General features: G+C 47.0%; 1 protein-coding gene across 1 annotated transcript in view; it reads left to right on the top strand.

Moving 5' to 3' along the window:
- The window catches only part of SLC5A9 (solute carrier family 5 member 9), a 29113-nt gene extending 12551 nt beyond the window's left edge, over positions 1 to 16562 (top strand). Inside the window, exons 7-15 of the mRNA XM_056355767.1 lie at positions 155 to 235; positions 1139 to 1344; positions 2159 to 2294; positions 3197 to 3304; positions 3489 to 3639; positions 4850 to 5018; positions 5607 to 5822; positions 12070 to 12217; positions 14181 to 16562. Coding sequence (XP_056211742.1) covers positions 155 to 235; positions 1139 to 1344; positions 2159 to 2294; positions 3197 to 3304; positions 3489 to 3639; positions 4850 to 5018; positions 5607 to 5822; positions 12070 to 12217; positions 14181 to 14389 — 1424 coding nt within the window. The 3' untranslated portion in view covers positions 14390 to 16562. The remainder of the gene's footprint in view (positions 1 to 154; positions 236 to 1138; positions 1345 to 2158; positions 2295 to 3196; positions 3305 to 3488; positions 3640 to 4849; positions 5019 to 5606; positions 5823 to 12069; positions 12218 to 14180) is intronic.
- Positions 16563 to 21148: the final 4586 nt, after the last annotated feature.

Here is a 21148-nt window from a genome sequence, read left to right as displayed (position 1 = left end):
TAGGCTCCTGGGGACCAGCTCAGTGCCAGCTTCTCCCAGTGGCTCTGTCCTGAAATCACAGGGCTGGGGCCAAGGAAATCGCTTTTCCAGGTGAGGTACGTGTTTCATGTACATGGTGATGCACTCCGCCTGTTGTCTCTGGTTCTCCTGACAGGTGGCTTAACGGCTGTGATCTACACAGATGTGCTGCAAACCCTGATCATGGTGCTGGGAGCTTTGGTCCTCATGTTCTTAGGTAAGGGGAACCTGCGGTCGCATCATGCGCTAGTTCAATGGTCCCAAGGTCATTAGACCTTAGCAGGTACCTCACCCTTTCACGTATGATGCACAAATGAGTTTCAACCACTCACAGAAGTGGTACCAGCACAACTAACATTTGCCAGGTTGTCAGACGGGCTTCCTCCTTTGCACTAACTGTATGGAGGTGAGGTTCTGCATAACTTCACAGCAAAGGTTTGAATCTACCTGGGGTTGCCAAAGGGCTCACAACACTGCATTCCCAGGGCCAAATTCAGCTCTCGCTGTGCTTATGTAAGTTCAGAGCCATTATGCTGACTGTCCCTGTTGACTTTGGGAGTTACTGTGTATTCACCTGGGTGTAACTGAGCATTATAAAAAATAAAAAAGCAACGACGAACTGACCACCATCAGTCTTTGCTTTAAGTCTTCTTAGCAAACAGAAATACAAATTATTTCATGTCATACCTTCCTGCTATAGCTCTTGGAGGGTGTATGAGCAAAGACTTGGCATTCCAGAAATGTGACATTCAAGTCACAAAAATGTATGTTACCTTACGGCATTGGCCAAATATCCATTAGCTCAAAGGTACCTCATCCTAACATCGGTAAGAGGTGAGACATTATGGAAAGCAGTAATATTTTCCATTATGCTGGGGACATTGTGGGGATTAGGATCATGGAGTTTTTCCTGCATGGATCCTCTTCCAGGATGCACTGTTAAAACCACAAGGACTCTGGGTGAGATTCAACTGACTCCTGTAGAAACCTTGACTGCCAGAGTGAGGGTGGAATGAAAAGAAAGGGTCTGAGGGGAAGATAAGGGTAATTATGAGACCGAGATAAAGAAATAACTTTGTAGGATGCACCAGACCTTAAATTGCTGTCATTTTCTTCTCAGGATTTGAAAAAGTTGGCTGGTATGAAGGACTTCAGGAGAAATACAGCACAGCAATACCAAAGATCATAGTCCCAAACACAACCTGTCACCTCCCACGTGCAGATGCCTTTCACTTGTTCAGGGATCCAGTCACAGGAGACATTCCCTGGCCTGGCCTTATATTTGGTCTCTCTGTGCTGGCTCTTTGGTGCTGGTGCACTGACCAGGTAAAGAGTCTTTCCCTCTGCAGGCAAACCACCACACTATTATTTACAGTCCACTCCTCAGCTGGTGGATCTGTCAGCTGAAACACAACCGTGTCTCACTGTGCTGGAGTTACTACCTTTTTACTAGTCTAGACCAGAATAGCTCACTCCTTCCACCTTCCCAGCAAGCTGCTAACTTTGTGCACTTCTAGATGCAGAGAGAGCAGGTTATATTCTTTCATCTTTACCTCGCTGTGGGCTGGTGAGTACTGGGAATCTTCATGCAGTTAGTGGGACAAGGGTATGAAAATGTAGATGCGGAGCTGGCTCTGCAGTGACCTTGTATGACCTCCAGACAAGCCATTCATATTCCTGAAGGTCTCACATTTCTTATTCCTTTCCAAGCTACAAACAAGAAAAAACGGTGTTTGTTTCTCAAGACACAGTGCTTTTGTGCTTTGAGATGGGATAATTATGAAAACTCACCACTGAACTTTTACCAAAACACACACAGTCTGCTTCATCCCTTGTCTCTTGCTGCCGTACAGCTGCTGTCTCCAGTCGTCAGGGTGGCCTCATTTCAGTCAAGGGCGAAATGATTCCTGTAAAGGAAATTTCCATGCTGCCCTCCCGTATAGCCTGTGCACTGAGCTCTGAGCAGTGGCAGCAGGCTGCAGTCAACCGAGATGGGAAAGTTGCCATTGGCATGCAAAACACCCTGGGATCCTGCTGGATGAAAGTCATCCATGGGAACGAGAGTCAGAGAGAGGATGGATCCTGCTCTCTCTGTAGTGCTTCTGTTTTACCCTCTGCTCCCTTTCTGCACTGATCGCAGGTGATAGTCCAGAGGTCTCTCTCTGCCAAGAACCTCTCCCATGCCAAAGGTGGATCGGTGCTGGGAGGGTATCTGAAAATCTTCCCTATGTTTTTCATTGTCCTGCCAGGAATGATCAGCAGAGCTCTTTACCCAGGTAAGCCTTCCCATGTTCCTTGCCGCAGAGCTTTATACCTACCGTGACCCTAACCCCACACAGGTCTGCCAGCACTTTTACACCTCAGAAACTGCTGACTTCCAGCCATATCCATATAGATTCCTGTTGTACAATGGTGTTCCCGTGCCCTTCCTCTAACTCCAGTGCTCTCACAGTGGCAGAATTCACTGGGAGGATCCATATGGGGCCAATTTTGCCACTGGGGTCATATAGCTCTGTGCTGTGGATGTGGCACGCACCCACCTGTCTGTCTGAAGTCAGTGTGATGAAATACACAGAGCACTGAGGTTGTCCCTCAGGCCCTATGGGTTATTTTCATTAGGTGGTTGGTGAGAGTTTTAGCAATCTACCACACAGATTCATGCAGTTCCTGGTGGATTATGCAAAACACCCCTCTTTTGTGAAAGACCAAGGATTCCCCTCCTGTTGTCTCCCAAGAGGCTCTCATTGCTGGTTCCTCTGGAGCCTGCCACTTCCCAGGAAGAATACCCTGGTTGGGAGGAGCATTCCTGGAGGAAAGTCCCTCTCTCTTAGATTTCTTCAAATAGGAGTAAGTCAGCCTGCAGCATCCTTGGTAACCTAGCTGACAGGTTCATGGAAACAGTCCATTTCCCACAAATAAAAACCCAAGCATTACAATTACACAACATTCAGAAGAGTTATATCTACACCCTGAACAGAATTGCAAAATGTCATCTTGAAGTTTCACCTTTACTTTACGATGTAAAATGTTCTTTAGCTCCACTCATTCTAGCTGTATTCCAGCTGCACTTCTGAATTTATATGAAACCTCACAAGGCCTCAAGATTTGTTCCCTCAAATTAAACCACCCATGGCTCAGTGGGGTTTATTCTGATTTCTTGTTTTTCTGTCTTCTACAGATGAAGTGGGCTGTGTGGACCCGGACATCTGTAAAAGGGTCTGTGGAGCTGCAGTGGGTTGTTCCAACATTGCTTACCCCAAACTTGTGATAGAACTCATGCCCGATGGTGAGAAACCTTTATACTTGTGGAGGTGGGCTTGAGCCACGCCCTGTGTGAGGGGATCAGACTGCCCTTACCCATCCTAAGGATGAGGAAATCTTACCACAGTTACCAGACATCAGGATGAAAAAACAGTGCTGAGAGGCCAAAGGTCTAGTCCTGATTTTCCTTCTCTTTTTTGCTTCCCTAGGGCTCCGTGGTTTGATGATTGCCGTGATGATGGCAGCCTTGATGAGTTCCCTCACCTCCATTTTCAACAGCAGCAGCACTCTCTTCGTTATAGACATCTGGCAGCGGATCCGCCGAAAGGCTTCAGAGCAGGAGCTGATGATTGTGGGCAGGTCCATACATTTCTTTATGTCTTGTTGCTCTCGTCATCTGATTTGAGTGCAACATTTACATTCCCCAGTCTGGACTCACTAGAAAAAAACTGGTGCCTAAAATATAGAGCAGGAATACAGCCTGGGAAAGAGCATTAAATTTTCCAGCTTCACCTCAGATAGAGCTGGTCAAAGGGAAACACTGAGTGTACCACTGAGCTAGGTAGATCATTGCTTCTCCCTTCTTTTAACTTAACAAAAATACTGCCTTAAATGCAACTTTTAGAAAAGCCAAAGGTGCTCTGGAGTCACTGGTCTCCGGCGGTCTCTAAGAACATGTTATTTTTGCATCACACAGGAGTGATACTCTACAATTACTTCTTTTTCCCTGGGAAAAGTGCAGAGAGTTGGGCCTCCCAGCTCTCTATCTCTGTGATAAATTGTAGTGCCCTTTGTGAGCAAGCTTTGGTACTGCATTATATCAGGGGCATATAAAGTACTCCTCCTGACAGCCGAATTTAAGCTGCATTCTGCACGTTTGTGGTGCTTTTCTCTCCAGTCATGAGCATTAAGTTTTAAAGTTTGCTTTCAGGTGGTTGAAGGCTGCAGGTAATCTCATAGTCCACCACTGTAGAGTAGTGAGAGGGGAAGTACCGCTTGTTCAGCAATATGGGGACACCTCTATAACATACAGCGCAAAGATGGAAGGCTATGGTATGCACCTGAGACCCCAGAAGCAATTTTAATAAGCAGCAAATGAGTTGGGATTTGGCAAAGGCACTAGATTGAGCATGTTACCTACTTGGGAAGGTGGCAGAAAGATTGCTTCCATAAGCTTTCAGCTCCGTCTCTCTGCCACATCCAAGACCTAGTCTTTGAAGAACATGTCACTCTCTAGGACACATCAGGTTGAAGGGCTTGCACTGATCCAGCTCATGGTGGGAGCCACCATGCCCTTATGGCTCTCTTATGCATGTTGACTGGCAAGTCCCAGCTCAACTTGCTCCGAAATCTGTGAAGTTAGCTTTGGGAAGTGGTTGACTTGACTTTCTGGAAGAGAACAATTTTCGCTTTTCTGGTGTACACAGGGAAAGGTTCTTCTTGGGAGTGATTGTGGATTTTTTCTTAGGAAACTCTGAGAGCAGTTGGAAGTCTGTTTTGCTGCAAGATTTCATTTTCAGGTGGAGTCCACTACCTGCAGAGCTAATACAATTTTATCCTTGTCTTCCAGAGTCTTTATCCTCATCCTCATAGTCATCAGTATTCTCTGGATCCCGATCATTCAATCAGCCAACAGTGGGAAGCTCTTTGACTACATACAGTCCATAACCAGCTATCTTGCCCCACCGATCACAGCTCTCTTCATCTTGGCAATCTTCTGCAAGAGGATTAATGAGCCTGTAAGTAGAGTGTCAACAACCAATTGATATACATATTTAATTTGATAAAATAAATAAATAAATAACTCTCTCCTCAGTACCTAGCCTTTGAGACTCTTTAAACTCAAAGCCAGTCCAGCTGAAGTGTTACAAAGAGGCAGCCTTTTCCTGGCATGCGTTAGTGGATCTTAGCCCAGTCTCTGGTGTATGTGTGTTTGCTTCCAAGAAACTACTGCAAGTGGTACTGTTTGGCAGTCTCATTTGAAAGCATGAAAGGCAAAGTTGTCCCACACTTTATGGGCAAAGTATCAAAGTCTAGTTGGAGGCATGTTTTTAGGAGGAGACTCTCGCATTATCTGTGCTCTATATGTTCCATGTTCAAGGGCAGAAACAGAAAATGAAGATTTTTAACTGAAGACATCCTCTTTTGATGCATGTCAGTGTGGGTTTCCATCAGGCATGAAAAGTCTTGGTCTAAGAAACACTTGAAAATAAAAAGGAAGGAAAGGGAAAGGGGGAAAGAGGAGAAGGGAAGGGAAAGGAAGGGAAGGGAAACTTCAACTAAAGGTAGCATGCAGTGACCTTTTCTTTATGCTTGCCTTTTCTCAGGGTGCTTTCTGGGGCCTCATGATTGGGCTAGCTGTTGGTCTTGTTCGGATGATCATCGAGTTTATTTATAGCACACCGTCTTGTGGTGAGGATGACAGAAGACCAGCTGTGCTAAAGGACTTGCACTACCTCTACTTTGCCCTCATCCTCTGTGTCCTCACTGCGATTGTCATCATCCTCATTAGTTTCTGCACCCCACCAATCCCTGAAGAAAAGGTAAGTGACTTGCAGTGACACCCTTTTCTCAGACCCCCCATTTGGTTTCCAAAAATCTCTGAAATCTGTCCTTTCCTGTTCTTCCCATGGTTAAGAAATAGTGTGTAATGCAAATGCTGCAAAGAAGCCCTTGCTCCTCAGCTTTCTATTCCCCAGGTCACATAGTGTTAATGCTTCCCAAGGCACTGAGTGCTTCAGATTGAGTGTGAGTTCCCATGCTGTGCCTAGAGCTGGGCAGACAGTCCATCATAACTGAGATAGAAAGAAAAGAAGAAGGGGAAGAGGATGAAATCATATTACAGAGCACTGCTGAGGAGGAATTAAATCTATCTAATTGTAGCATCTACCCTGTTTCAGCAGAGCCAGCCATCTTGCAGGCAAACAAGATTAATATCTTTTGCAACACAGGCATTTAGGAAAATAACATTTTGTCCCAATGTGATCTCAATTACTTTTAATAACTTTGGGTCAGACACAACTTTCTTTTACTTAATGCATTAAAGTGGTTCAGCCTTGGGAGGCTTTATATAATAAAACCTTAAAGCCAGTCCCAAGTTTTAAAGCAGCTGTCAATATAACAAAACTGCCATCTACCCCCAAACAAAGGTTAATGGATAGATTTAAAAACCCTATTTTTTTTCCCCCTGTCTAACTGCATGGGGAAATGACGGTGATGCCATCACAGCATTTGCTATCTGTTGCTTCCTCATAACTTGTAAAGCATTAACCAGTTCCATCAATGATTGATTGAACGCTAGTGGTGTCAAAGATACCCAGCTCCTAAAGATTACGTGAAAGCAGGTGCTCAGATAGAGGAGAGGAGGCGAGAGAGAGACTGTCTTTGTGTCTGCTTTGAGATAAAGTCTCAGCTTTTATTAGCTATCAGAGGATCCACATGGGAGAGACAAATACGGGCAAGGAGGCACCATTAGTTCTGCTGCTTACGTTGTTCACTACTGCTCAGGGGTGGCCAGATGGTTGCCAGCAATTAATTACTGTGGTTTAATGAGTTCCCACTCATCATCTGACCTGTGATAACTAAACATGTGCAGTGCTCCCTGCCCACAGCAATAGCAAGATAAGATGTATTAACATAGCACTGGCAAATAGTGAACATCATACCAACAGTTCAGGAAATGAAGAAACTGGCCGCAGCACCTACAGGCTTTTTAGTTTGACCTCGGAGGTATTAAAACATTTAAAGCACATTTTAAGAGGGGGAGTTCAGGATTAAGACCTACTGTAATAGCATCAGTGAAAGAGAGGTTATGATTGTAAGAGATTCTTTAGAGGAGATGTGCAGTAAAAATAGGTGAGTTTATAGGTGCTGGACTTAAAGGGACCTTATTTGATATATTCTTCAATGGAAAGGTGGATTCAGACTGGAAACAGTCCAGGGAGGAAGGCCAATGGATTTGTCAGGGAGGACAGGATTTTGTCTGAAACGGCTGTGTGCAGTTTTCCCAGACAGGCAAAGGACGAGGTGGGGTGGCTGAACCCCCAGGTACATCTGGAGAGCCAGGAAGGGGGAGGAGAGCTTGCTAAATGGCAGTACTGGCCATGAACAAACATAGGCTGGGATTTTTGAGAGAAGTTTTCCTGAAACAAGATGTTCAGGATAACCTTTTGGTAGGCTATGGACCCCACATAGTGCTGAGCTCAGTGTTTGACCTCTGTATAAGAGATTGTGTTGAAGAAAATTAATAAGAATTAATGATATTGCCTGTGGCAGTGAGAAGCTGGACACAGAGACCCAGATCAATCATCTAATGATGTGCTGACCATCCATGTCCCATAGGCTCACCCCTGCCCTCAGTATCTTCCCACCACAAGGAAAATGAGATGAGCTGCCAGGCAATTTGTGCTGCTAGGTGGTAGATAATTCCCTCTTCCCATAACTTGGTAGGAATGGGAGAGTCTGCCCCCATTTGGTTTTAGTCTGATTTCCATTCAGTATTTATCCCTAGTTTCAACAGGAAAGGTCTGACCTTGCTCCTCAGAGAACAGCCAAAGTGAAGGTGTGGGGTTTAAGCTGAGGTAGGTGCCAACATTGTCGGGTTCTGCCTGGCTGGCATGAATCTGAGTGGGCAGCCTTAAACCCAACATTTTTCATTTTCCCTCGGTCAGGCTTACCCCAACTTTTGCCCTAGCCGTGAGCACACGTGTAGGATTAGACCACCGCTTCTGGTGGCATGGTTTCTCATGGTGTCCTGCAAGCAGGGCTTGTCTTCTCATCTCAGGTTAGTCTGTGGCTGTGCTGACGTGGCTCAAGGACAGAAGGGTTTGGGGGGAGAAAGGGCAGGAGGTAGCACACAGGATGGATGTGTCAGGCTTTAACCCTCTGGCTCAAAAATAGCCCCTGAGCTTTGTGTTTGGCCATTGGCGACCTTGGGTTGCTGGGTTTTGGCGTGCAAGTGGGCAAACCTTTTGTGCAGAGCCTGTATGTCCCCACGATAGCGGCTGAGGGGGGAGGCTGTGGCAGGTGTCCTGGCTGAGGGTGTCTGAAGCTCCGGTGCTTCCCAGTCCCATGTGTTGGTCAAGTCACTTTATGAGCCTCAGATATTTTCCCCGTAAAAATCTCATGGGGCTAATGCTGCTAGCCCTTATCTGTGCAGCGCCTTCAGATCTAATGATGAAAGACACCGTATAAGAGCTAGGAATTACACCATTTATTTTGTCAGGCAAAAAGAAAAGAAAAACAAGCCACCGAAGGAAAAGCCAAGGAAATATAGTGATAGATCATGCCTCAGCAGATGTAAATCAGCATAGCTCTATTGCCTTCAAAGACCAGGAACAGCTGTTGAGCACAGGTATGCAGCTTTACACCAGCTGAGGATCTACCCCGGACAACTTTAAATATTGAATCTTAATGCTTTTGAGATAGTAAATGGACAAAAGAAGAAAAGAGATTTGTATGTTATGTTAGAGTGGTGCAGCTAATGTGCCTGGCTTTAAATGAATTACAATCCAAGAACTGCAAGCTGTAGCATTTTCTCCTGCTGTTTTGGACACTCTCCCATCCCTGTGGTGATTGATGTTGTGCTGGAAAACAAGTATGCAAGGAATTTGTTTGGTATGCTCCAGAGTTCATATGTCTTCATTGTAGGTAGTCCATATTGTGTCACGCTGTCCTTGAAAACACTGCAAAAGAGCTTACAATTAAATTTGAGACTGTGAAGCTGAAACACAACTGTCAGGTGCCAGATGGCGTTTTGGAACAGAAGGATTTATTCTAGTTTACAAACAACAGAAGAAAAACTTTGCTTACTTCTTGCAAACTCCCTTGTCCAAGGAGGATGTGAGGGTGAAAAGGGAGAGAAACAGCCCACAGATCACAAATACTACATGAGCAGGTCACGTCCCCAGGGGTCAGGGCTCACCCAGACAAGGTGATGGATTGGTGATTCCACCTGATATACTCTGGGATCGGGGATGTTTTCTCTGTGTCTTGAGGTCTGGCTTCAGTGGCTCCTTAAGGTGCATAGCTCAGGAGAAGCACCAAGCCTGCTTTGGCTGGCCTGTACCCACACCGTGCACTCCAAGGTGCTGTGCAGCTGGAGCTCCCACAGCACCGTTTAGTGCCACTGGGAGCAAAGCATGCTCAGCTCTGGTGGGAACTGGCACTCACAGAGGGGCAAACTCAGAGGGGACACGGGGCTCCCCAGAACCAGCCACACAGCTGCCCCCTGCTCCCCTGCCCTTGGGGATGGTGGCCTGAGGCAGCATTTCCAAGGTCCAAGTCAATCATGCTAACACAGCTCCCCCGTCAGCAGTTCTCCTTATTTATGTATTTTCTTGCTCTCTCCGGGCTTGCAAAACATGGGCCATCATCTGCCTTCCACATCCCCATCACTTGGTGGGTCTGTGCCAGGGAAGCGTAGCCAGCCCCGTGGTGGCCTCCATGGCCACACAGTGCTGCCAGTCTGCCCCGGCATGTGTCCTTCTGGCCATGGCAAAGAGGAGAAAGGGGTGCCTCGAGGACTTCAGCCATCCCAAACATCCTCAGGGGAGCTAGAAGCTGGAGCATTGGTGTAATGCTTCACCGAGGGGCCCTCTAGGGTGGCGGTTTGCTTTATTTCACCATGGTCAAAGCAGCTGCTCCTGGGTGGGTCAGTGGGATGATATGTGATGAGGTTACCTGTGTGTCCGTGCTGCTTTCAGGTGGGAATCACTCCCACCTGGCAGAGTCTGAGCCCTAAGTAAGCTCCAGCCCTTGCAGATTTTTTCTGCAATGTGAAGAGGCAGTCATTCAGTGACATGTGGGAAGAGAAAGGGAAAGAAAAGTTTTGGAAATCCTTTAGTACCCTGAAACTTTGCTATGTTCCAGTGACATTTCCTAAATGATTAAAAAAAAATAATAATAGAATCCCTGAGAAAGATGAGGATCATCATATCAAAGCAATTTAGCACATCATGACAAGAAAGATTAGCCCTGCCCAATGCTCATCTTGGTTGAAAATGATTTAAATAAAGCTATAAATCTTCTGGAAATTATGCAACATTTTGTGTCAGCTGGAAACTCCTGCCTAGATCTGTGTGTGCAAAATTCAAAAATTAAACTCACGTTACTTTGTAAGTGACCCATTTGAGATGTTCATTTCCATACGGGCAGAGCAGGGAGGCAGCTGCTTGTCAGGCACATATGTGATGTTCTGCCTGACCTGCTGTCACCACGGCAGCTTTGGTGCCCCAGTCCCATCCTGCAGCTCCTCTGCAGGGCAGCCGATGGGCTGGGGTGGGAGGGCAGCCCACGCACCTGGGCAGCTGCGCTCGAGCGAGGTTGGTGAGCGTGGTCCTCGCTGCCTGGCTTGGCCAGAGCATGCAGGGGTTAGGAATTGTCGTTGCCACCAAGCTTCTTGGTGTCCCATGGTCAGCCACAAAGTAGCAGACCTGCTTAAACCCAAAGACCTGAGCCCCTGGGACAGTTCACCCCACCCCACAGCAGCAAAAGGACCACTGTCAGATTTGCAAGAATAATGGCTCCTGTGCAGTCCCTGTGTCTCAGGGAGGAGAAGGCTTCCAGGCTAGCCCTAGGGTAAGAGTTTCAGACCTCCTGGTTTTGCAAAGCAGAGCAGGTTGCAGCCACAGCAGCCTGTCCAGGACTGATCAGCTTTCATGGCTTGCAATGTTTCTTTCACTGAGAGACTGCAGAGAGAGGTAATGTCTTGTATCGGCCCAACAGAGAAACCTAGAATTTAAAAAGAGGGGGGAAAAAAAAAAAAAAAGTCAAACGAACAAAGAAAGAAGGCAAAAGATGTTTGGATGTGCAAGTCTTACAGTGTGTGCCCAGAGCTCTGGGTTTTCTACTTCTAACTACACCTGTTGGTCTAATGCATGGTATAATCCTCCCTGCAAATTGTGACTTAATATTAACTGTTGTGGCTCTGTCTGCTCACATAGTTGCACCTCCTGAAGGCATACTTGCAGCTGTAGAGCAGAGACACAAGGTTGCTACTCTTCCCACTCAGGGCACTGAGATAAGCTCATCTCAAAGTGCCAGTTGCTGCTTTGATATGAGCTTGTCCCAACTGTGGGGTTTAATGTTCACTTGGGGTTTTCTTTTCCTAGAAAACAACAACTGAGATGAGACAGAAGATCCTCCAGTCCCTCCCCATGTCCCAGAGAAGAAGCTGTCCAAATACCAGTGTTCCCATGGGCGTATATCTGTGTAATGCCCTTATAGCCATATAAATGTGTCCTGCCCCTACAGCCACGTACCTGCATGCTAACACCCGGCCAGTCTTTCTCTGCTGACGGTACAATTGATTGCTGTCTGATTGACTGTATCCAGAAAGGGTTATCTTGGCTTTTTTTCTTTTTTCTTTCATCGACTTTATTGGCCTTCTCTGTTGGAGGGTTGCCATCCTGGATGCAGATCATCATGAATTCATGTCAATCAAGAGAGCCTAGCAAATAGAAAGCTGCTTCTTCGATGTCTACTAAAAGGTTACTCCTGGTAGATACAGGGATGGAACAGGTTAATTAAAAAAATAGAAGGAAAGATACCAGATAAATGCACGCTTTTTTTCCCAGCTTTTCAGCTCCAGCTGGATGGTACCAGCCTTCTTTTCCAGGATGTGGGCACCAGTGCAGAAAGGAAGTGAGAGAAGGTGGGGGAACAACCGTCACCCCAGAATGGGTGTCTCAGCACCATCTTGGATCCGTGCCCCCCAAAGAGGGAGGTGACTGGCATGCCAGTTTGTGACTGACAGGCAATAACCAGTTTGTCCTCTGTCCCACTTTGCAGCTCGCTCGCCTGACGTGGTGGACAAGACACAGAAAAGCACCGGCCATTGACCTGAAAAATTACAAGAGTGAAGCAGCACAGATTAATCCAGCCAACGGAGAGAGTGACCTGGTCGACAGTGCAGATCCAGGCGATAAGGAGGAGGAAGGTAGGGTGGCTCTCTGTGAACAAGCACACTCGTGTGCATGTGAGTGGACAGCCAAGATCTCATGCAAGTCCTGCTAAAGTTCACGAGAGGTTATCTGTTGCATTCACTGGACCTGGGGCTTGTATTTATGGGTATAGCAGTTATAAGGATGTGGCAAATGAAAGTGTTGCGGTCCTTGGTTCTTCCAACATATCTTCTAGCATTTACCTTCATGTTGTAATCCTCTGAATGGTTCAGAAGAGCTGCCATTCCTAAAAAAAGCCAAACCCCCCACCATTCAGTAAAATGTTTTTCCTCTTCCTCTCTAGAACAAGTTATTTACCCATGCAGACTACCCCAGTCCTGTTCTGCCCAAGTCACAGTGTTATTTTAGCACTTCAGGCCTGAACACTTAACGGCACGCTAGACTCCTTGGATGGGAGTCAGTGGCCACTTATGAGCATCCTTGGGAAGGTGGAGGTCTGTGGTGCTGGGACACTGCTCCTCGCCCTGTTGACACTGGGGCTTTGTGTCATGATACTGCATCTGTTTGTCTGTCTCACCAAGATCCTTTTGAGGAGCTCCATAGCACTGCTGCAGGCGTAAACAAAGCAGCAGCTACGCTAGCACTATGAAAGTCATGGCAGGCTCTGTAATTTCAGCTTTCAGCATGCAAAAGTGGCATCCCTTCCTGTCTTCATCACTGCTAGGAGATAAACCCCTTGTGTATGTGTTTGAGATGCCTTCTCCTAACCCCTGTGTGGGGTCTGCTGGCCAAACTCACCCAGCGATGCTGTAACACACTGTTTCAAGTATGTTACAGATGTCACATAGATCAAGTAGCATCGACCATACAATAAGATGCTGTAATATCATGGACCGAAGGGACCATGAGGCTCTGGGAGCAGCTGTGCCTTTTGTGGATGTCCTAGGATAAATATACAAGCCTCAGTTTTCTCATTTACATTATACCAATAGTATCTTCCATCTGCCCTTAGGAGATAAGCTATGGTTAAAACTCAGAACCAAACTGCTTGGATAGCTGTGTGTCCTACCAAGGGTATTTAATAAGAAGGAAGGCAAAGAGTCAAATGAATGTTCTTTTCAGAGTCGTCAGAGGTTTATTCTGTAAATCCATTAAAAAAGTGCAGCTTTCTTGTTTCGAGCTTAACCTTCCAAGATTACAGAGCAGAAATCTCAGAAGAAAGGCACATACACAGGATTTTTTCACTCCTTCCTTTTGCTGGTCAGTCCAAAGGACGCCGGTACAGATTACAGGCAACCGAAACAGATGTGAACATCTAAAGAAAACTCTTAAGTTGTTTCCCAATAGGGTAAGTCTGGGTTTAAGTTGAATGCAGCCATTCAGCATTATTTCTTATAAATTCCTAGTTCACTTAACTAGCTCAGATTTTTATAAACAAATGTCTTGGTATTTTGGTAATTAGTACTGATGGGAAAGGAAATGTGAAATGCAGCACTTGACAGTTTAATGAGTTTTTTTTTTCTCCGGGTAACACCTTTTTCAAGGCCTTATGACATTCTGCATTTCAAAAAAAGGTTATATTTGGAAAGAACAGCCAGTGAAATACACACAGCACAGGGCTGACAATTAAAACACATACTTCACCTGGCATGTCACGTGTAATAAATAAGCCAGGATATCTCTAAATGGACCATCATGCTGTCAGGAAAGTGGATGGAAGCTGGGTCAGGGAGGAGGGGGAAGAGGTCTGTTAATTAACTAATGAGCGATTGGTGTTGCAATCAACCAACTGTAATCAGGCTGTGCTGTAGATGGTCGAGGCAGAGCTTTCTCTTTCCCTTCTCTTCCCTTCCCATCTCCCATCATCGTCTTGCATCTCCCATTCAAGGTGCATCTCAAGCTTCCAGATTGGTCAATGCACCTCCAAACCCAGTGGAAGAAGGGACGGAAGAGTCCCAGCTAGACGTTGACACCCATTGTTTGGTCTGTCTCTTGCAGCAGCCAAGCCTCCCTGCTGGAAAATGCTGTACTTGTGGTTCTGTGGTCTGTCCACTGGCCCCGTGCCCACCCTGTCCCAGGAGGAGAGAGCTGCCCTGGAGCGAAGCCTCACCAGCATTGAGGAGAAGCCCCTGTGGAGAACTGTTTGCAATGTGAACGCTATTCTCCTCATGACTGTAAATGTCTTTCTGTGGGCATATTTTGGCTGAGGTGGGGTCAGGCAGCGTGTGGCTTTGGTTTCTTTCAGGGGTCCTCATCTTCATATCTAATCCAGAAGCGTCAGGTGACAGAGACCCTCATGATGGTCCCTGGAGGTGCCGGGACACCTTGGTGAAGCCCTTCCCTGGAGGCACTGCTTGCTGGAAATGACTGTTGGGCTCAGTTTCTCCCTAAGACGAGGTGTGACCAAGACTCAACGCCGGTCATATCCAGGGTGCAGGGGATGTGGGACAGCATGTGGGTCAAGTCAGGAGACCTTGAGTCAGTTTTAAGGTACAGAGCTGAGCCCAGCAAGGAGAAAGCCCAGCTGTGCCATGACTGGGTCCTCGCTCCCCTCATGCACTAGCTCGGGGCTGACTTTGCACCTCCGCTTTTAAGGGAAAGACTTCTGGTTTACGCTGGTGTAGGGAAGGAGATTTACGTGTTACCTGCAGTTTGTTTGGTTTTTATATGGCCAAAATTCAGATGGGGTTAGTGTGGGATCACTGGATTAGCTCAGCCTTGGCTCCCACAGCTACCCCAGACCCTGTGCTGGGGACACACACACACACGCACACAGAGCCCCTGCCAACACCCCCCTGCTGCTGGCATTGGCGGTGGGGGAGGGGCTCCCCCACCCTGCCCACTCTGCCGTGTAATGGTGGCTCTTACAACAGCCTGAGCCTGTTTATCCATCGGGCCAGTCCTGCCCTTAACAGCATTACCAGCAATAAATGTGCCTTAGCAACTAAGCCAATTCCGACTGGGTTATTGTGGTTATATATCCTGCACTGACGCACAAAGGTCTCCCTGGGAACATGGTGACCTGACTGTGGTAGGTAAAAGAAATATCCCTCCTTGGGCAAGGTGCAAGGCTAGACCTTGCTTTTTTGAGCAAATTCAGGCTTCTCTGACCCGTCTTGGTACCATCATGTGATGTGGCATGGCCATAACCTCTTAAACCACCTCCAGAGGAAGAGACGGCAGTACCCACTGTTAATAACTTTGTCTGGTGGTTAGGATGCTCACCTGGAGAAGGCTAAAAATGCCCATGGGGATGAGATCCTCCACTCCGGCATCCAAGGGGTACAGCCAAGCCACCAGGGGTGGGCTGTGAGGGGAGGTGATGGCATGTGGTGAAACACAGTGCCATAAAGATGATGCAAATGAGTCATGATGCAGCAAGCAGAGGAGAAACAAGGCTCTGTGCCCACCTGGCACACGGAGCCCAGGTCATGGTTTCCCAATTCATCCTCAGTTTGGCTGGAGGAGACTGATTCAGCCATGCAGGATGGGGTCCGTGCTGTGTTGGCGAAGGTCAGTACAAGATTTGTTTTTTTCTAAGAGGAAAAAGTAGATTTCCTTTGAATAAGGGAGGTCACAGCCCCGCCAGTCGCCCGCCCATCTCCACGGGGAGAGGCACACGATGCAGAGCTTGCCTTGCCTTTCTACTATTCTGTTTCGAGCAGGTGGTGCCCACATCAGAGGGTGCCTCAAAACATTTACAAATCAGGTTACCAGCTGTGATTAATAGCTGGTAAATGTCTAATAATAACAGACGCATTTCTAATGCATTTAGAAATACCAGGGCTCTCGCCTCCTCGCCTAGAGCAGTGAGGTGCTGAGTGCTCCTGAGCCCCAGAGCCCCTCAGCAGCACTTAGCTCGATGACTTTATTGGCTTTTTTGGACCACACATCCACTAAAGCTGTGGGGAAAGCAACACGACACAGGATGAGGAATACTGGGGCAGTTTTTTAAATGTTTGAGATTATTCTTTTCCTCTGAAAAAAAATACCAGTTTAGCAGAGAATAGAAATGAAATTTATTACACTTTTTTTTTCTTTTTTCTTTTTTTAACAACACAAATAGTTTTGATCTTTAGAGATATGATGCTGACCTCTTCCCCTCCCCACCTCACCCTATGGACCCTGGAAGATGATGTTTCTTTTAAAATTATGATTTGAGAGATGTGACTGCCTCTCTGAGCTTGGCCCACAGAAGGAATGGAGGCATCCATGCTGCCAGATGCAGCCAGCTGTGCATCCCACAGGAGAAACACAGTTCATTGGTAAACTTATTTGACTTACTACTCTGCTTTGAACAACTAAAGCGAAACAAAAGAAAAAAGAATGATTGGGGAGGGGGAGTCTGAAATTTCTTATTGAAATAAAGTTGTCTCTAAACGTCTTGCTCTTTCCTTGTATTTTTCAAGCAAAAAATCATATTTAGCTGAAAAAAATTAAAACCAAACCAAAAAGAGATTATATTTTTCCTCCTCGTTGAAGACTGGGGATGGAGACTTTTCTTCTCATGTTATTCCTCATTTCTGTCCCTCTGCTCTGTCCTTCTTGTCTCCTACAGCTCTGCCTACATCCATCTGCAGCTCTTCCCCTCTGCATCTCCCAGCCCCTCCTTCCCAGCCTCAATAATTTCTGGTTTATGCTCCATCTCCCCATGGGCTGCACCTGAACACACGAAGTCCCTCCAGCCCCAGCTCCCACTGGCAGGACCCTGCTCGCCCCAGCAGCTCCCTATCAGCCTCACCCCGACCTGCCAAGGAGCTGCAGGGACAGGGATAGGGACAAGGATGGGGACAGGGTGGGATGGGATGATTCTCGGCTCACTGCTGCTGCAAGGATGATGCTGTGGCAGAGACCACTGTTGTGAGTGTGCGGCTCTTTGCACCATCTCAGGTATGTTCTGGGGGTTTTAAGAGGGAAAACCCAACAGAGGTTCTGCAGGTGGAGTGACTACAAGCCCAAAATCAAACACCCTTTTCCTAACAGGGATGATCAAGGCTGAAAAACCAAGGCCCATGACAGTCCCACGCGGCATCTGTGAAGAGCTTTACCTCTTAATGCGCTGCGCATCCAACAAAGCGGAGGTACTTTCTGATGCTGTGTCAGCTGAAGACATGTAGGTGCTTAAATGCCTGCGGCAGGCTCTGGAGGAACCTTTTCAGAGATACATGGGCTGGGGCGAGCGCAGTCTGAGCAGGAGCGTGTGCCACACACCAGGTGCTGCAGCCCGACCCGCTCTGTGCCAGGAGCAGCTTCTCCACCAGCGCCGCTCAGCCCACACAGCAAGGGCAGAGCCCCCGAGGGAGCGAGGGTGGTCTGCGAATCCAGCCAGCAACAGCCCCCAAACCAGGAATGAGCAAATTCATGTGGTCTGGAGGAGTTTTTACCAGTGACATGGGGGAAGGCACGTCAGAGCCCAGCAGAACTGGCACTTCAGTGATGACAGGCTCATCTGACGGCGGATGCGGTGGGCTGCGGCGTGGCCTCGGCGCCGGGCTCCTCGCGAGCCTTTCCTGGGGAGCAGCTTGTCATCGCCTCGGGAGCGCTGCACAGCCTCGCTCCTCACAGCACGTGATGAATTGCAATATCCTAACAAGAACACATCACTTCCAGAGCTGTAACCAATATACAAGTCCATTGGCAGCAGATGTTATTAATGATGTCAATACATATTTTCTTATTAATCTGCCATACTAGGCTTGTGTCTATCTGCAAATGATTATAATTCATTTTCCTGACAATTCTATCAAGATCATTTATTACTGTTCAGCAAAGGAACTTCTTTTAAACAGAGATTAATAACATTGCATTTTATCTGGCTGGCTGAGCCAAAGGAAATGAAATTAACAATGAACCCTACAAACATGTCATCACTTTAATTTATCGGAAAATATTTTAAAATGTTATTTAAAAGAATATACGCTATGGTGGGCACAGTTTATTACAAAGGAAAGAAATGAAACAGCATGCATTTTAGCAGGGTGGAGAGTAAGTTAGCAAAGAGGGCACCATGTTTTCTCTGGATCCCTGAGCTCGTGTTCTGGGACAAGGAGGGAGCAGCGCTCACAGCCTTCCTGGTGTGTGCAGATGGGCACCTGCCCCTGTGAATTGCAGCTGGAAGTCACTATTTCTGGGTTAAAGTGGGTCCTACCTGGGATCACAAGCTGTCGTCCCTGCAGGGAGCACCGTCCTCCTGTGTTCCTATAGAGGGAAACTTCAGCAGGGTAAAGCTCGCTGAGGTCTGAGGGGGAGGAGGGTACGTGTGGACTGGCAGAGTCCCAGCACAGCACCCTTCTGCACTTTTGGTCCCTAGGAGGAAATTAAACAAACTCAGTAAATTTACATGGTTTAGTCTCCTTTCTTCTGCATGCTCTTCTTACTTTCCCCTCCCTTTGAGTAAAATGGTAACAAATAATACACTAAAGAACATATCAGACCCCCCTCCTACTTTCACTGCGAATAGTAATGCAAAAAATATCAGCTTTGCTTCTGCATTGCTTTGTTTATACCCACGAACTTGCAACTGTAGCCCCATTTTCATGCAGGTGCCCACCGCTGTGTCTCTGCAGGACTTCCCCCATGTGCCTGGCTCTGGGCTGCGACATCTCCAGCAATGGGAATCCCATCACTCCCCTCCATACCCTCGTCTTGGAAGGTGTATCCCTCCCTCTCCGGTACTGCAGCTCACTTGCCTGTTTCTCAGTGCCCCGTGCTTCCAACACCAGCAAATTACTCCTCTTCCTTGCCCAGCAGGAGAGGAGAAGGCTGCTTAAAACAATTTTGAATTACGTGGTCAAGAAGTGTTTCTCCTATAGATAATGAAGTCAGTTTCTTACCTTCAGTGGAGCGGATTCATCTGATCTTACCCAGATACCAGGTTGGAAGCAATGTTTTAAACCCCAGACAAAAGAAAATAAACCCACTAACCTCAAGCTGTAGCAGTTTCAGAATGCTAACATATTGGCAAGAGGATTTCCGAGTTTGCATTTGTGTATCTCTGCAGAGCAGCAAAAGCACTTACTGAATTGGCTGGCATTTAACTGTACATTTTACTGCTGTATAACAAAGTCTTCTGGATTTTTTTGTTTTAATTAAAAACAAAAGTCATCAATGTAGCATAGGTCTTGAAAAACTTACAACAAATAAGACAAACCTGAATATCCCCCAATGCAGGGTTTGGCTTGCCTGCAGATTAAACGTAATGTGTTAATAAGAGAAGCAAGTTGTCCCTCTGTTTAAGCTGGAGCTGTATCTCCACTTACTTTGGGGACACAGTAGTTCACAGAGAGGTGACAGCTCAGGCTGCACATGCCCAGGCCATACATACTGAAGCAGGACCAGACTGAGCTTCTAAAAGGTCTGATCTTCTACTTGGACCTAACATTTACTGGCAGAATTTGTGGTCTTTGACTGAGAAACAACTGCAATGCATATGGCAGCACATCGCTGCCTATTTCTTGATCAAACTGACAGCTTAGCCATGTTTCTTTTAGCATAATTGTCAATCCTGGCATAAAGGCTGCAAGCTAAGAAGAAAACAGTCTCTGGCTAAACTACTCTAAAAGCTAAATACCCATTACATTAAAAAAAAAAAATAAAAAAGATCTGCACCTTATTTCTAGTGTGGCTGCACCTCGCTCCAGCTTTCAGCGGCTGGGTTTCATCAAGCCCCTTCTGTTACGTTAAGCAGCTGCCTACTATGAACTTACTCCACATAAACAAACATCACAGACAGCGCATGCAGAGAAACAGGGCTTTATAACCATGGAAAGGCAAAAAAGGGGACAAAACTAAAAGGAAGTGGAAAGGGACAACATGTAGCAGATGCAAAAAACAAATTCGAGCCTCACCTCACAGTCCCGTGTATACATTTAGTACAAATGATTTAAATTATTTTCCCCACTTCAGACCAATGCCTGTGTAATGTGGGAGGTGTCAGCCAACCTCGGTGATTCCCCAAAGCCCGGTATGAACAGTTTTTTGTTTGTTTGCCTGGAGCAGCAAGAGCAACATACAGCATGTTGTGAAGGCAACACAAGGAGCAACAGATAAAAGCGACTTCTTTAGCATAGGTGAAACGTTGGTGTCACAATAATGTGAGATTTTTGTACAACCTCCTCTGAAGCAGGTGAACGTGAGCGAAGCAGCCAGTTGTCGAGCTGCTGTCCCAACAGGGTGTTGCTGCAATGGAGGTTAAGGTCCCCTCTCAGGCTGCGAAAGATTGCAAGGAAACGTCACTGCCCGGTCAGAGAAGTGAAAGATGACAGCTCCCTCATCACCTAAATGTATCTTTGCCCCCCACGGAGATGGCAAATCCGCTGGGAACACGAAAATACAGATGTCCTTGTTGGAGAAGTGCTTAAGGAGGAGTCCTTGCTGGTGTTGCCCGCCATTGCCCCAAGTTCCGCTGCACACAGCACTGCCTTTTCCCAAGTGGCCCCTGATCCTCGGAGTCACACATTTTCTCCACCTTTCTGTGACCCGAGTCTTGAAACTCTGACGGGAGAGATGGAGAATGCTCCTGTCCCAGAACAGCCCCTCAGCCCCGAGGTGCAGAGGCACTGGGCACTCTTCAGAGTCTGTAATAGGTTTTAGTCCTTCAAAGGGAGCAGGGAAGTCTGCGGACACCCAGTGGCTCCAACTCCTGACCCGAGATCCCATATAGTACAAGAAGCCACCTTCACGCCTTCCCTCCACTTACCTCAAACGTGACTTCCAGCACCTCTGCGTACCCATCTCCATCACGGTACATGGAGGGGGGTGGGGTGGGGCATGTGCGTGTGTTATCTAAGCATGTGCCGTCTGGTCAAGGCTGGCATCAAGGTGTCACTGTGCCATTCGAGCACAGCCCAAGATTTCATCAGCAAAACCTGAAATACCATGCAGTGCGATATTACAGATAAGCTGTCCAAGCAAGACCAGACGGCACCACCCCGCCAAGGACAACAGACGTTAAGTTGTCAGAGTAC

The sequence above is a fragment of the Falco biarmicus genome, chromosome 11 (assembly GCF_023638135.1).
Source record: "Falco biarmicus isolate bFalBia1 chromosome 11, bFalBia1.pri, whole genome shotgun sequence".
Taxonomy (NCBI): Eukaryota; Metazoa; Chordata; class Aves; order Falconiformes; family Falconidae; genus Falco; species Falco biarmicus.
The sequence above is the reverse complement of the archived record's forward strand: the minus strand, read 5'-3'. Positions and strand labels throughout refer to the sequence as shown.